At 42.9% G+C, this 17,591-nt stretch overlaps 1 protein-coding gene across 5 annotated transcripts in view; it reads right to left on the bottom strand.

Moving 5' to 3' along the window:
- Positions 1-17,591, bottom strand: part of si:dkey-100n23.5 (cyclic AMP receptor-like protein A) — a 62,487-nt gene that overhangs the window by 24,417 nt on the left and 20,479 nt on the right. For all 5 annotated transcript variants that reach the window (XM_042002052.1, XM_042002055.1, XM_042002056.1 and 2 more), the window contains 3 exons: positions 17,021-17,099; positions 12,978-13,025; positions 6,247-6,329 (listed from right to left, as the gene is read on the bottom strand). In XM_042002052.1, the coding sequence (XP_041857986.1) occupies positions 6,247-6,329; positions 12,978-13,025; positions 17,021-17,099 (210 nt within the window). The remainder of the gene's footprint in view (positions 1-6,246; positions 6,330-12,977; positions 13,026-17,020; positions 17,100-17,591) is intronic.

Below are 17,591 nucleotides of genomic sequence, written 5' to 3'. Positions count from 1 at the left end.
ATCTTGCACGAGGTTGTTATGTAAGTCTGACGTGCCTCCTCTTTAAATGTTCGAGCATTGCAGATTTACTTCGGTGGTACGCAAGGTCCGCTTTACAAATCTCACATGTATTTAATTCATTTTGTAAGTTTAATGTAAAGTTGTCCCAGACTTTTGACCTCGTCTGCCGCCATTTTGTTCCCTGGTCCGCTGCCATATTTTTCCCCTGGTGGACTTTATTGTGCATGTGCAACTCTCAGCAAAGTTAGAAAAGAAGACGATGTCTCACTCTGTAGGATTTTTTATTTTTTTTGCCAACAATAGTTGACGGTTAAATTCATTGTCGACTATTTTTATTGTTGACTATTGTTGACAACGTTGACTAATCATTGCAGCCCTAAAGTCAAATGTATAAAATATCTAAAACTAAAAATAAAGGCATGTAGGGAAGACCTTGCATATTTCAGCAAGACAATGCTTAACAACATACTGCATCTATTACATACTACATCAGTCAAGAATGGGACAACATTCATCTCTCAACAGACTGTTCGCCTGAATTTCCAGATGTTAAAAGAAGAGAGGACACTGAACACTGGTGCACTTGGTCGTATTGCAAATTTTTCTTAGACATATTGGTGTTACTATTATCAAATTTGAGAAGATTTATAGGATGAAAAGAAAAGCATAGTTGATAAACAGAAAAAGCACAATGCTCCTTTTATCTCAATTATCCTGTTTTAATATTTGCTGGAAGCCAAAACTGTGACTAAAAATCATTTGATTAATTACACAGTCCTAGTTAAAGCTTCTCTGTCTGGTGTACATGTCTGATGGCCTTTAGGGCAGCAAAGACAGGCTTTTCATTGTTCAGACAGCATGTGATCAGCCACTCAAACAGCTCCCATGTTTGTGAACAATCTGCTTGAATGTTGTGGATTCAGCATCATAGACATGAGAATCTTCTTTCTGTAGAATGAAATGACATTTAAATAAACTATGATCTGCATTGTGAGAGAGTGTGTGTTTGTGTGCATGTGTGTGTGTGTGTGTGTGTGTGTCAGAGTTTGAAAACTGGAACATAATCTACTTTGATCATGAGGTCAACATAGGGATAACAGCTTAGGGCATGACTCCTATTACCCACACACGCATAGTCTGCATTTCCATTTCTTGTGGACTTCATGTGAAAAATTTCACTGAAAATTACTGGATTTAGGCTGAAAAACACAAACATGCACACCTGCATGGGATGCACATGCACTATGACAGAGCCACACAGAGACCCTGGGGACTAAAGCTGCTAACACTCACCAGCGGAATAAAACCCAAACAAAGAGACATCCTGTTTCCTGGAACACAACACCGCTCAACTTGCTGTACTGGGAGCCAGTAAACACACACACACCTTTACACACAAAATGGGTTCATTGACATCCCTGCGAATGTGTTTTGCTGAGCCTGATTCATGTACCTGCATGCATCTGTGTGTCAGCTGATGCCACTGGTGCTGCTTTCAAGTGTTTGTGCACATGGGTTTATCCTTGTGAGTGGCTGTGGCTAAAAGTGCATGCAGGCCTATATAGGTGTGTGTGTGTGTGTGTGTGTGTGTGTGTGTGTGTGTGTGTGCGTGCGTACATGCGTGTGTGAGTGAGAGAGAGAGAAAGAGAGAGGAGGGAGGGGGAGCAGATGATAGAGTAGGCTTTAGCGATTCCCTGGAGTGTGAGGCAGCGTTTACGGCACTCTCAGAGCAGCCAGAGTGATGAATATTTAAAGACGTGCCTGAAAGAGCAGAGGGAGGGAGAGCAGGGTGTGTGAGGGTGCGTGTGTGTTTGTGTTTGCATGTGCTGGTGAATGTGTGCCTAAGTATGTGTGAGGGAGGTTATCTAGTATCTCTTTTAGCATTTACTTAAATATATGTGCTTATATGGATCCGAGCTATATGAAGTTTTTATCTCTACATATGGATGCATGAGTTTGTATGGTTTCTGTGTATATGGAAACTTAAAGGCCAAAATATAATTTATCTGCCTGAGAGAAATAGGAATGTACATACACATGTTTTTGTGTGTACATGAATCATCTGCATGCATGCAAATACATTTGTTATTGTATATAATCGCTGCACTGCTGTGATGCCGAATAGAAAGTCTCAGTGTGTGTGTTTCCAGGCTTGGCGCAAGTGACTGCACTGAGCATCTGTGTGTGTGTGTGTGCTTCACACAGCCCTGTGGGCCAGCTCTCTGTCAACTCTCTAAATGGGGATGAATAGTGGAGCGTCACTGCTACCCAATTGGAGACAAATCGCTACGTGGCTCTCCATCCCCCAGTTACATGCCGATCCCTGCCTGAGATGCAAAACACTAGTGTGTATACACAGAGGCACACACTGTAGGCGCTGTCATATGCCCAACGAATATTATCTGGGCCCTTAAACCACATGTGGTTCTGCCATCACACAGACGGGTGTTGAATTCAATGAGCATGATATCTGACACTGCAAAAAACTCAGACTTGTACGGATTTTTGTCTTCTATGTAAAACTTAGTCGATATAACAGGAAGATGAAAACATTACAATCAGACAGGTTTAATCCTGTCTTTGGTGGCAACTTCCTGGAGGCTGTCATGTCACTCCTGCAAAAAAAAAACAAACAAAAGACTGCACGTCAAAGTGCCTAAAAAGGGCACTGTAAGGATATGAGTTCCAAATCTGGATACTGCACTATAAGTTATGTCTAGATAAAAAAGTATTTTAGCAAAAAGACTGCTCTCATACAGCAAATTAAACACACCGAGATAAATAAAAAGAGAGGACTTACAGACAAAAAAAGATGAGTTTGAAACTTGATTTTTACCTTTCAGCATCAGCTCACATGTTCAAGTAAACAAAGCGGGTTTACTTGGAAAGATATTGGAATATACGGTGCAAACCACACACCAGCTTACACACACCGAGGTGCAAGCACACATCCAGCCGTGCTGAATGCAAGATATTCCAAGAGGCGAAGAGGCAAGGAACGGAAGGAAGGGAGTGTAAAAAGGAGTGAGAAAGAGAGCAGGAGTGCATCCTGGGATGCAGAATGCCGAATACAGTGAGATAAGAGTTAATGTATCCCCCCTCCCCACCCCACCACTCCTTCATCCCTCCTGTTTGGCTCTCTTTCTTTCTCCCTCCATCCATCCCTCCCTCCTCCTCCTCCTCTGCCTCCTCCGCCTCCTCCCCGTTCTCTTTGAGGGATGAATAATAACTGCTGCTCTGAGATTTCCTCCCTCGTTTTTCAAAGTGCAGAACGGAGATGGGGAAGGTCTGCCTGGCTCGGGTTGCGCGTGAGAACACACACACACACAAACACACGCACAAATACACACAAATGCACAGACACGCACTGAAGCACACACAGATGCATGCACACGCTGTCTTGTTCTCGCTGCTTGCCTGGAGCAGGGAAATCAGATCTCCTCCAGAGAAAGGCGGAGGGGGGGGGGGCTTAGATGCTGTAGGCAGCCCATACAAAAATCCCCTGCAAGCATATATAGGCCTATAGACACCACGAAACCCACAGGCAGCATCGAGGGAAACCAAGAATAACTAGCAGGATGCAAGCTACCTCCTGGAGTGACAGGGTAAACTCAAGGTTACAGACACATCACCGGTTCAAGCCCTGCCGCCAGGGCCAATTTATCCATGTTGAAGCACGCTCCTTGAGGCGTACAACCCTGATTGCTCGAAGGTAGCTGCAATCTTTAAAAACTACTAGGGCTTCTAGAGAAAACTTAAAAAAGGAAGGAAACCAGTCAGTAAATAAAGAGGCAGATATCTTGCTGCTGGTCAAAGGGTACAGAAGTGTGTTTTAGAAGAAGAAGAAAAAAAAGGGGGTTGTCCAGCAAGAGCGCTTGCACATCAAGCGGCGTCGCAGCACTGAAATCGACAGCCAGGTTCCGAAGTGAGGGCTTATTTATGCAAACAAGCATACAAGCACGCACAGTAGGAATCTAGACAAGCCTTGTAAACAAACACACACCCACACCATAAAGCACACAGGGGAGGCGATGTGAGAAGCAGACTGTGAAAACTAGTCGTGCCCGGGCAGTGCTTACAAACACACACACACAAAGAGCTGAGAGAGACTGAAGAGGGAGAGAGCAAGAAGAAGACGGCGAAGGAGAAAGGGGAGGAGAAGAAGGAGGGAGAAGTGCGAAGGTGCGGGGTCTTGGTGCTACTTTTGTGTTACCAAATGAGGGCGAGTGAATGAGCGAGTGCAAGAGAGTGAGAGATTGGTATGGTAGAATGATGTATAATGGCTTGTCCATGCGTGTGTGTGCAAGTGCGGGCGAGGAAAAGTAGGAGCGCTTTCCCATTTCAATTCGCAACAGCTGGTGTCGAATTAACACATTTACCAGTGAGCATTTGGAACAGATTAAAATTGCGTGTGGCGTGTGACTCTGTGTGTGTGCATTTGTGTGTGCGTTTTTTGTATATGTGTGTGGCAGCAGATGAGGGCCAAAACAAGAGTGTGTTTGTGTGTGGGAGTGCCTGTGTATTAATGCAATGGATCAAGGCAGGGAGAAATGGCATCGAGAGAAGGGTGCTGAGTGAGAAAGAGAGAGCTCTACCCGACGGCTTTAGCTGCTGCCCTGGGCCGTCTCTCTAAGCCCTGTTTAGGAGGCTTTGGAGCTCAGATAGAAATAATCCCCCACTCAGACACACACACACACACACACACACACACACATACAGAGACAAGCGCTAGGCAGGCACACACAAAATAAAAAAAAGCACACACACGGGCAGACACAGCAAAGCACATACTCCAGTTGAGGCGGACAAACAAGTGTGCACACGTGCACTCCGATGCGTGCACGCACAAGCAGCAACAAGGAGAGACAGCGCATTTGCCTTGACACGAAACCAGCCACCCACCTTCACGCGCACACGCTCATACGTACAGCAAAACACACACCAAGGCTGTCTGCCGCACGGAAGCAGAGCATGGCGACATCGGCACGGCACCGTGACAAACACTTTACACACTCCAGCACTCGGCAGAGGGGAGGAAAGGAAGGAGAGAGAGATGGAGAAGAAGGGGAGGAGGTGGAGGAGGATATGAGCCAGGGGGGAGGGAGGTGAGTGAGAAGGGGAAGGGGGAGGCTAACAAATTAATAGGAGCCGGAGATATATACAGCCAGCGCTGCTCAACGGGGGAGGAGGTGGAGGACGACGACGAGAGAGCAATTCATTCCCGTTTTCTCCTCGTTCATTCTCTGGAGAAAGGCAGAGCGGAGCTGAGCGAGAGCGTATTTGCTCAAGAGAGGGAGAGAGTAAGGGCTTTGTGTGGCTGAGGAGAGGAAAAGTGGAGGAGGAAAAAGGAGGAGGGGGTTGACATAAAAACACAGAGGCAGAAAGATGGAAAGCCTGAGCAAGGAGGAGTAAAAATATGGGGGCTATAACAAAGACTTTTTGAATGTAAAAAGGGAAGCAGGAAGAGAAAGTGGTAATGAGGGAAGGAAGGGAGGGAGAGAAGGAGAGAAGGGTGGTTTTGGGTTAGGACAGGATGCAGTTTGTCATCTTCATCAGTCGACAGCCTGGGCATGAGAGGGAGGAGGATAGGAGAGGAGAAGAGAGAAAGGGAGAAAAGGACTGGAATGGATGGAGAGGTGAAGGGAGAGAGGAGAAGGGTAGAGAAAAGGGGGTGAGAGGGGGAAGCGAGGGGGGATGGGCAGTATTTGAGTCAGAGCCTTTGAAAGACGTTGACCCTGTAATTGACCTGTGTCTCCGCCTACATCGCCGTGGCGACAAGCAGAGCCGCTGCAGCTAATCACTTAGTAACCCTGACCTGTCAATCACACCGGTTCTGTGCGGAGTGGGTGAAGGGGGGGAGAGAAGCAAATGAAAGAACGAACCAGAGGCGGAGAGAGGGGGAGGAAAGGAAGGGAGTGAAAGAGTAATAACTGCGCCAGGGTTATCATTTACCGGACCACCCGCCTCCTCCCACCAACCCTCAGCTGATGAAGCTCTGGTTTTATAAAAGCCAATAAAATGCTTTATTCCTCCATCACATGCACACACACGCACGCACACACAAGCTCCTTTATAGTGTTCGTACTGCGACAGCAAAGCTTTGTGAGAGTTCAGATAAGAGAACAAGAGAGGAGGACGGGTAAGGCAGAGCAGAGGGGGTTGAGAGGAGATAAGATAGCAGAGTGAGGCCAACATGCAAATTAAACAACAAAGTTTTTGCACTGGGCAGGTGAGACTGTGTGTTACCTGTTGATGAGAGGAAAGATGGACACCAGCAGGTAAACGGAGGGATACCACTTCAGTGGCTTGATCTCCTCAGCCAAGGAAACCTAGAAAAGAGAAAAATGAGTATGGATTGATGTAAAGAAGCATAATGTTCATATTAATACAGCTGCCTCGTCTCTATATGTAACACACACACTGAGTCAGTGTCTTAACTGGAAGATCAGAGAACTGCACCAAACAACAAAGCCCAATTAGAAGCTAATAAAATATTAACCTGCAGATAATACTCAATATCCACACTGTTATGAGAAGGAATAGGAATTCCGATTAAACTCAAGGCTAATACTTTGCAGTTCTGTGAAGGGGGATGAACGTAATGTCTCGTGGACAAGAGGGAAAGACAGGCAGGAAAACAGGCAGATATAGCAGCAGCGGCGGCTAAAAGTCGAGGAGGGGGAGAGCCTGGTGCTGGAGAGCTTTTACAAGCCGTTATCTAATTCCCGGGAGAGGAGGACTCTTGCGTCCGGAAGAGGCTGAAAAGCGCGGCCCTTGGATCGATTTTCTGCACTGTGCTGTTTTCCCCCCCTCCTACTCCTCTAGGCTAGGACGCAGTATCTGAGCCAGCGCTAAGCCTCCCTCCCTTCTTTTCTCTCACATCCACAAACACACACACCAACAGTTGGAGCCAGGAGGCAGACCCACCAGCTTTGGTCTCTACCCCCACATACTGGAAATTAATTACTCACCAGAAAGACCCTGAGGCGTGCAGGCTCTAAGGCAGGCATTTTAAACAATTCTAAAGAAAATCCAGTGGTATTTTTCTCCTTATATATGTGTGTGTTTGTGTGACATATAGCTAATGTTACAGTTTGTCTAATTTTATTTGTATGAGATCAACTACATAGCATCCGGTCATATTTCCATATCACTGTCTGTAACAGCACAACCCAAAGGCGAACATTAAGCTTTGTCCTACTAGTGTATTATTATGGGAAGCTCTGGCATCACTGGTCATGTCCAGATCTGTCTATTGTCATCACAGGTTTGTGTGCTATTGTGTCTTCACACAGTGGAGTGGTGCACTGGTTAAGAAGAAAAGGGGGAAAAATGTCCAGAAGTCTCCAGAAAAAGTCTTTGAAAGACTTTTTTGGAGCCAATAAATTAAAGTAGGTAAGTTGCAGAGATGAGTAGTTGAGGAATTTTAGTGTGCAAAAGACAGGATGTTGAATGGAAGAGAAGGAGGAGAAGGAAGAGAGCGAGTAAATCGCCTCATGTTTTTAATCACAGTCCTCCGGTGTCAGAGGCCCCTGCACTGCTCGGGAAACAGAGGGGAATGAAACCGTAATTATGTGGAGCGGGCACAGCGGTCCCAACGTTAATGACACACACTAGATTACAGACAGTTATCAGGCGCAACCCCTCCCCTTCACCAGCCACAGCACTCGCCCTCACCAGCGCTCATCTCAGAAAAAGCTTACTAAAAATAACAGCATCAGATATACTAAAGACTTTTCAATGATATTTATTGGAATGAAATTCTGGGAATAGAAGTTTTAGCTTTTATAAGACAATGTTATTTAGAAATTTTTTGTAATCAGCACCATCGGTTGCAGTATTACCACAAATATCCATCACATGGACAACTTCTGTCTCAAACCTTCAACTTTTCAACCAATGTGGTTTAGATGCCTGGACTGTAGAGGCAGCACAAACATGGAAAAACATTACAATGGTGGACATTAACTTTGAAAGTAAGCAACAAGGGGCGAGGGGGTGGAGAGGCATATGTGTCAGAGCTGGGTGGATAGTCAGTAGAATTATAAAGGGTGTCCTCAGTGGATAATTGTGTTGCAGTAGCAGGAAATGGGAAGATTTTAACTTTTTTGTGAGTTTCTCTCTTTTATGCACATAGTCTTTGAAAAAAAAATTTAAAAGTTAAATAAATTAGTTATGACACCAGTTGGCGGCGGTAATGTGCCGCTTCCAACTGCCCAACACACCCTAAACATTGGCAGAGCCATTCTTCAAAAGCTCACGCAATGTATACATTTGTTGTCCTCGTCTTTGTCTTTCTTCCTGTTCTTCTTCTCTGGTTTGTTTCTTTCCCTTTCCAAACATCTCCAGAAGCATACTGTTGATGCATACCCTCAGAGTGAGAAAGTGACATACTCTACTGAGCATACTGAGACGATCAACAGTGAAACGTCATGCCGAATGATAATAAATTAGTCAATTTTAATAATTTTGTAAAAATGAGATTTTACAAAAATAGTATAATCCGTCCGTCCATCCTTTATCGACAATGAGAGGCAGGGTACACCCTGGACAGGTGGCCAGTCGATCACAGGCAACACAGAGAAAAACAACACCCCTGGTGGATTCGGTCGTACTGGGTGAAAAATGGTGAAAAAAGTCAAATCTTCATTTGGTTTGGTTTACTGCGCTTTATTCAAGCAGACCAATCCATCTAGACAACATCTCACAATTCCAACAACCGCTCGTTTCACTCTTTAGTTCACTGCATGGTCCATTTTCTTTCACACTACAAGTGGACTGCACCAGTGTTTTACTTGCAAGTGAACCGAGACCCCCAGTTTAATAGTGGACCAGAGTTCGCTGGTTTGGTCTGCACTAGACCAAACAAGTCAGTAGTCAGTAGTGTGAATGAGCGTTCAAGCTACTCCAAAAAACCTGTGTTATCCATGGAAGTGGATTGTGAGTGTGAATAAGTCATTTGAAACAACTCTTAAAGGTACGGTGCACTCAAAAATCTGTTTTTTGAGCTGTAAACATAACAGCATTACTTAATTGTGATGAAAACTACATATAATGTTGATAAAAGTAGTATTTTTGCCAAATTTATTTTTAAAACTGGATTTTGTTGGTAAAACATAGCTCTTAACGCCCTCTACAGGGTAAAACCAAGTTATATCTTTTGTGACATAGAGAGGTTATCTATCATGAGAAAATTAAAAAAAAAAATAAAACCCACAGCCCCTCCCTCCAGATGTAGATAGACGGGTCCTCGCCTTGCAAGCATAGGAAACCACCAACACATATAAAGGGATGTGAACTAATATGGTGTAGATTTGCTAGTTTCAGACTTCTATTCTTTCACAGAGTTTCTGATGAAATATTTCTGCAATGGGAATGATTTGTGCTTTTGAGGGGGGTAAAAGTAACACCGGACTTTATCCTTTACCTGCTCATCCTCATCTGGCAACAGACAGCAGCTCAAAATTTGGCAACGAGAACTTACAGCGGCACTTCCTGCAGCTGCCACAACTTGCCCCCAGTCTCCACAGCTTTCCATAGGCTGCTGGAGCTGCTGACAGGCCAGACTGACGCGGTTCAGAATCACCTTGTTCTTGTGTAGCTGAGGAGATTCAGGAGGAGAAAAGACTTCCACCTCAAAGACCGCTCTGTGGTGTAAGGTGCCTTGTGAATCTCGCTTTGCATCTTGCCAGTGAGCTGAGGTGCTGTCTGTCAATCATTTCTGCCTGTGTATCCTGTCCCCCCCTGATTACCCCACACCTCTAACCCCAACCCTTGCAGTGTCAGGCATTTTTCAAATTCGGCAGTCGGTGGAGTTATGAAAAAATAGTGGGTATAGTTACACTTTAATGCATGTTTTAGTACTGTAGGTGGAAGTACCCAGCTGATTCATCACATAAACACAAGAGGACATTATCAAAGGAAGAGAGGAAAAGAAAGAGAGACAGAGCAAGTGATATGATTGGAGTCAACACTGGACTGACCTTTACTGAATGGAGAGAGCTCAGAGAAGAGGTTGCATGCAACACGGAATTAGTCGTCGTTAGGAGGCGACTCACTGGGTAAATCTGCCAAAGTTCAGTAGTGCTTCTTTAAGAAGTTGTTTGCATGTGTTGTTTATTAAGGATATAGACATGCATGGGCAATGCTCAACAGGATAGCAGGACATATATGTATACAGACACATAATATCATTACTTTTACAGTAAAGAAATGCCCTGAGAAGATAGCCAACAAGTGCCTCACTATTTGAACAGTTAGTTTTGTTGCTACCCAAAGGATTGAGCTGCTGTGAGGGAAGGGTAATATAACCCCCCTCCTCACCCATTAAAAATCCTCTCGATGACTGGTATTTCTGCAAGAAGACCTTGTGGTGCTTGTGTGTGTGCACAGACTCAAGCATGACTAAAGACAAATGGCTCAAAACACACACACACACAGATGGGTCAGCACCATGTTACTTACGGCCCTGATAACTGCCAACATTAGTAATGTACGTCATCACTCCAGCAAGACACACGTTCGTACAGCGAGAGGGTGCCATGAAGTGTCAGGGAGAGGAAAAAAAAAAAAAAAAAAAAGAATGCCAAACTCGGGAAAAACAACATGTGAGAGCACAAGGAGGGAGACATGGCGAAGTGAATAGAAATAACCAGAGCCAGCGGTCTTCAGACACCCCACAGGATTCGCTTTCTTTAGTTTACACCTGCTGCTACACACTCACACACTTATACACACATGAACCAGAGCTCACTGGCATGGCAAGCGCAATCTGGAAGGCTGTTGTTGTTGTTTTAAAGCATCACAGCGCGTGCATAAACTCTCATAAATATTCATGTCCATGAACCTGGCTTGCTGCTTTATTCATGCTGTGTATGAGTACAAGAGTGAGAGAGACAGACGGAGGGGGGTGAGAAAGAGAGAGAAAGGGAAAGACAGGATAAAAGAGGGAGAGAGAGGAGAGTGAAAAGCAGAGAGAAAAAAAAGATGGAAATGAGGAGAGCGACTGCGAAAGAGAAATACGGCAAAAGAGTGTGATAAAAACCGCTGCTGACTTATTTACACTCTGTGCTACACATAGCAATTAGCCCACATGAAGAGTGTGTGTGTGGCACACATTCATACACACACTCACGCCACTGGTGAGGGTTACGCCAGTTCAGTGTGCAGTAATTATCCCTGCCACTTAGGGGCAGCATCTACTTAACCTTAACCCTAACCTGTCCCTACACCTTACCCTGCTGGGTGGAGACCAGCAACAGCGCAGAGGAGGGAAGGGAGGAGGAGTAGGAGTGAAGGAGCACAGCTCTCTAAGGGAGCTTTAGGCAGCTCTAAGGCAGTTTTAAGGTTGCAAACTTTACACTAGTCACCATTTCCAATGACCATCTCTGTGGAAGACAATCATTAAATACCCTGTGTGGGGTACTCCAGCAGTTTCACATCAAACTTAAACTTTGTGACTCAAGACAAAAAAAGAAAAAGACAAAAGATAAACTCTTATATATGAGCCTGATATGTGAAGATCTTTCTTCTCCTGGCTTTTTAATCTCTTCTACAACCATTTTTGTAGTTTCTTTCCAAGAGCAAGCAACCCCAAAAGAGATCTCATTCCAAAAGCAACCCCAGGGCACTGAATCTGTGTCTCCCACCCTTAGTGCCATGTGTCTTCAAATGTAAACCTTAGAAACTACACCACCTGGTGAAACTCATCTGGTTTAAAACCTTGAAGGCATAGAGCAATTTTTAGGTAGCTGACTATTGTAGTTGGGATTTTTAGACCTTTTCTGGCAATGTACATCAAGTGCTCTACATTATTTTAATCAGGAGAACTTGAAATTGAATATATATATATATATTGATTAGATAGTTATATTTACACATTTGTACTTGCATAAAAAAAAATCTTGTTGCCATCAATCCTCCTGTAATTGGTCAAAGTATTAAAACAAGCAGTGGTTGGTGCAGAAGTTGATATCATAATACTCCATCCATCCATCTTCTATAGCCAATTTTTCCAGTGCAGGTTCATGGGGCCTGAAGCCTATCCCAGCAGGTACAAAGCGAGGGGTCACCAGTCCATAGCAGGGCCGATATAGAGACAAATATTCACTCACACTCACTCCCACTCTCTCCAAGAGAAATTAACATAACCTGCCAAGGTTGTGTTAAGCCTCAGTATTTGTATTTTGGCTGAATCAGGGTATGACGTGGGATTAAGAACCAACAACCACTATCTGTCTTACTGCAAAAACAATGTTGCTGAAATTGATGACATTCTGGCCCAAAATCCAATTGTTTCTTTAACATTTTAAACCATCTGGAAACAAGGTGCAGCAATTAAGCATTTCAGAATAGTAGCCATTTTATCCGTTGACGACAGCAGTGACTGTCCTTAACCTCATTCAAAATATTTGGATGTGCTGTAAAAGACTTTATGCACATTGGATTTTCTCTCAATCAATACAAGCCCTGGTGGAAATAAATCTTGCGACATTGTTTAGACTTATTGAACTGATGCTATGGCAAGCAAGTGCATAAACATTTCTGATTCGCTCTGTGGTCTGACGATAATTGTTATCAAGTTGCTCTGTAGTAAAATATACCACCCCCTTATATATAAAATCACTTAAGAACACTTTTTAAAAAACTTTTTTAATCTCATACCAATTTTATATCTCTAGTCCTTTTTCCTTTCTTATCTCCTATCTGAATGATCTTGGTTTAATTTACATGACTCCTCCTTTTTGCTTATCTGATGCTTACTAATTCATTAAAGGTTTAGGTTTAAAGACACACACGTGCATATATACATGCACAAACTCACCCACGAGAATAGAGTCAAAGGGTCAAATTGCTCCCTGCAGCTTTTGACACCTACCCAGCGTGACGGTGAGAGCTAATCCTGCAGACTCTCTAATCCTCAAGATCCATGTGAATGTGTATATGTGTGTTGAGCAATATGATGGTCAGACAGTTACCTTTCGCCTCTCCCTCTCTGGGTTGAAAGTTCCCAGCCATGACTGCATCTATAGATACAAAATGGAAAGAAAGAAAGAGGGTAATTGTTTTGGGGAATAAAAAAAAAAAAACCAAACAAACAAAAAAAAAAAAACCTGTGGTGATTTCATCATTTGGGTCTGATGGTTTTCCCCGGAGAGGTCAGAGCCTGCAGTGACAAGCTGGAACACTCGCTATCATGCCAATGCAAAATCCCTACACCCTCTCACACAGCCCTGCAAAATTGCCCAATTCACACCAGAGTGCAGAGCTTAGAGGCATAGGGAAGCGCTTAGACAGCTCCAAGCACCTCACTAAAACGGATCAGCTCTAGTGCACACAATACGGCAGAGGAAGAGGAAAACAAGGCAGACAGAATGGAGAAAAGGGAGAAATTTCTTTTTTTTAAATTTATTTATTTATCTTTTTTTGGGGGGGGGGGTCCTCAGGAAAAGAAAAAAACTGAGTAAACTGCAGATGTGAGATATTAGCAAAGAACGTGGGAATATTTTTGCTCTTCCTTTGTGTCCTCTCTCGAGGGAATGAAGGGAAAATGTCAACAGACGCACGGACGCACATGCACACACACATGCAAGCATGAGACTAGGATTTGTAATGGTGAAATGGGGGGTAGGATGTGAGGGGAGGGGGTGCAGGAAGCCAGAGGGTTTATGTAACCCAAGACATCAGAGACAAATCTCTGGAGGTCCTGTGTGAGCTTCGTATGAATGCACAAGAAGGCAGCATGAACAACATGCACTAACAGCTCCTCTGTTCTGCTATTTATTAACTCAATGTTGCCATGGTTTCCTCGTGCTGACGTGATTGTCATTGTAAATCTATGTGTGACTGTGGCGTGGTTGTGTGCAGTGTGGGAAAAAATGAGCAGCCATTTGGTCATTAGAGTGAACCTGTTCCACAGCAGCCTTCTGCTGTCCAGCTGAGTACCACGATCCATCAAAATCAACAAACACTGATAATAAGTGGCAATATCATTAGGCTTCAGCCAGGTCTCCTGTGTGCACGCAGGCTTTTGTTGCAATCCCTCTTAAGCCATGCCACTGAAAGCCAAGCAGTTCATCTGGGGTGTTGAAGGGTAAGGCTCGGAAGAAAAAGAATGGGCATGTACAAATTGCATCTGTAAAACAAAAACACCACCATGTTACCAAGCCTTTCTATGTGGCCTGCAATGACTCATTAGCCTTCAAATATTTCTGTTTTTTACAAGCTTGTGCAGTCACGCAGAATAAGTTCAACTTTTTCATACTAATCAACTTTGTAAATCCATCATTTTCAAAGCAGTTTCAACCCTCTTCTCCCTTCTCTCCGTAAAGTGTAAAAACTTCTCTGTCCACCAAACATCCCACCTCTCTTCACTCAGCCTCTTCTTTATCCCTTTCTCCAGTGCATCGCCACCTACCCTGCTTTCAAAGCTTTTGAAATTCTTTCAAGTGAGACAGCCTGCAGCTGAAAAGAGATAAGGCTTGAGCTCTTCATAAATATGATACAGAAAGCAAACCGGCAGAGTGAAGGGGGGACAGAGACATGGAGAAAATGAGTGGGAGTACAGACACGGAACGAGAGACAGATGAATGCAAAAAGGAAATGAGGAAGGTGGAAGACAGATGCAGAGACGAGAAGAAGAGGGAGAGATAGCTGAATACTGTGAGCTGAATGAGTTATGAGATGCAGCTACATTCATTCCCTCTTGTTATCGCCGTCATGATAAAGAGCTGTGCAGCCTCTCTTCCTTTCCCTGCCCCTCAGCTACCTGCTGTCTGTCTCTGTTGTCGTCTCTCTGCTACCTAGCTATCTGCTCAATCTTTCTCACTCGATCGCCACCCATACGAAGAATGCTAACATTCACGATAACTCTTCATTGTGAGTCTTATGAGGTTTTAGCCTGTTTCTCCTTCACTCTCCATTTATATTAGCTGAAGCACTGAAAAAACATACACACTCATTGCTACAACAAAAGTCACCCAGTGGCACTACAGTTTCACTTTATGGGAGAACAGCGGCTAATTTTGCAGAATTCTTCTTGTAGGCTCCCATCTCACCATTACAATGGAAAGTTACACAGTTACACAGAAAGCGAAGTCAGCATGCAAAGCATATCAACCAAGTGGTAAATCACATATTTAACTTATTAACTGTGTTTAAAAGACTGAAGAACACAGTAAAATCCCCATCATTGTCTTCAATACAGCTTGTTAGGCCAATCAACAACCAAAAAACCCAAAGCAGTCAATTTATAATTGCTCTAAAAAGAGAAAAGCAGGAAATTCAAGACGCTGAATCTGGAAAAACTGATTTATCATTAAGACTAAAAGTGATTGCATACATTATTAGTAAAGGAGTGCCTGACTGTATTGAGTTTCTGGGTAATAAAAACCTCCAAAACAGATAAACTCAAGTAATTTCTATGCCACATTAGAGGCAACAGTGACACACTATGATAATCCACAAACCAAAGAAAAGTACTTTACCAATATTCATGTTTAAAAAAAATAATAATAATAAAGCCCTCACATTTCAGAAATGGACAAGATGTAGCTCTAAAGAACCTTCTGGAGTGAATGTAGGCTGTCCTTCAGCTAAGGTGCGACCTTATGTACCTCAACACATAACAAAACCAAAACAGAAAAATATCTTTCAGTTTGCACGAAGCCTTTTAGCTTCCAGCTGGACTACGTGCTGCAGCTCCGACTTATTTCTGCACGTTTAGTTTTAGCTTCAGGTTAAGTTGCTCCAACGCCCTGACAAAAATGTTGGCTTGTTTACAACCTGGGCTATTTTAAGCTCTATCAGAAGTTGGAGATGTTGTATATGTGTGTGAAGACACGTCTCAGCAGCTGCAGGGCACCAGGGTGAATATATTGTCAATGGTATTGATAGAAATTATGCTTCACAGTATGATAACAAACCTCAAAGTTGTGATTTATGATTTACTTTTATGGTTGTTTTCAAGTCTTTGGAGATTCTTTACACTGATTTAGTCATAAATGTATATTTGAGACCATCTCCCTCATCATCAAAATATCAGAACAGTAATATCTATCAATTCAGTGTCAGTAGATGTAAAATCTACCAAACTGTCTGTGTCTTGATGCAGAGAAGGCAGGGCAAGTCCAGTTGCTCAAGGTGCTTTTGATTTTTATTGGTTCAAGATCATCCATTACATTCAAAATTTTCAAGATGAAATGTTCCAGGAGTCCGTCAACCCATTGTTGGTAACATAGCTATGGCCTCGATTAGTACTTATTTTCTCATTAATGTACTCTTCTTAAGCAAAAAGCAAGGTGTTTAAAGATTCTGAATGACAGTAAATCAAACAAAATACAAAAATGGTCAGACAAAGCCAAATCAAACAGAGGAAATATCAACACCTCCAGAAATGACTCGGTCCAGAATATGACCTCCAATGTGGGTCGTTCTTTTACATGTTGCAACAGACCAAACATGTAATATAAAAGAAAATTCTTTCATTACCATCATCACATAATCTGTGTGAATGTTAAAATCCCTGGTAGAGATAAAATGGTTAAAATCTGTAGAAATAACTGGCAAAAATTTTAAAAGTTCATTAATAAAACATTCACAGCATCCTGGAGATTGTAAATGAACAAAATAAATCAGAAAGAACCACTAAAATAGAACTAAGATATTCAAAAGAAAACAATTTGCCAAATGACTTCTCGTCCTGCTTTCCTCCCATTTCAGCATTTATTCATAAAACAAACATCTGGGAGTGCTGTTTCAATAAGAACAGTAGCAATTGTACTTTCTGTTAACAATTTTTCTGCCAAAAAAAGAAAATCTAAACTATGAGAAATTATGAAGTCACTACCTAACATCTAATATTAAGTACAGCTAGCTTTGTGGCGTTTACCCTACTCTCTGTTGTATTCTGAGTTGCACATGGTACAGTTAACAGATTAAGTTGATTCACCCCACAAGTTGACTATTTTCAGTTTTTTTCTTTTATTGACTAATACAGGAATTCTACTGATTCAGAACTCACTCTCTTGTTGGCCACACAGATGATCCGAGCGTAGCAGCAGATCATCAGGAAGATGAGGCTGAAGAGGGGCACGTACCATCTGCAAGGCACAGGAACACAATCAGTCAGGAAGAAATATAAGGGTGAGCTGTGTTATTAAAAGATCGTTTCTGTTGTTTTTCAGTTTATGGTGGCTGTTTCATTGGCCTCTCTTTTTTTTTACAGCTGTTCAAGAAGAAAAAGCAAGTTTTGGGATATTCTTTCACATTATTAATACCAAAAGAAACAAAATTGCATTCAGGATTTAATTAGTTTTCTAAGGCACACTGATAGTGTCATAGCCTAAAGTAAATCATACTCTAAGAGAACACAACATCATACTGGGGGTGCAATGCATTGATATTAGGGTTGTCCAAACAGATTAGCCTTTAAACTACGCTAGGTTAGTAAGATTCTTTCTGCAGGATTGTAAATTAAGGTCACTGTTACTGAGTGTGATTTGGTTTATACCTGGGGAAAAGCTTATAAATTGAACTGTATATGTCTCCTGCTATCCTCCAGCTTTGCAGATCTTTCAGCTGCTTGTGCAGTT

This window comes from Melanotaenia boesemani, chromosome 12 (assembly GCF_017639745.1).
Source record: "Melanotaenia boesemani isolate fMelBoe1 chromosome 12, fMelBoe1.pri, whole genome shotgun sequence".
Taxonomy (NCBI): domain Eukaryota; kingdom Metazoa; phylum Chordata; class Actinopteri; order Atheriniformes; family Melanotaeniidae; genus Melanotaenia; species Melanotaenia boesemani.
The sequence above is the reverse complement of the archived record's forward strand: the minus strand, read 5'-3'. Positions and strand labels throughout refer to the sequence as shown.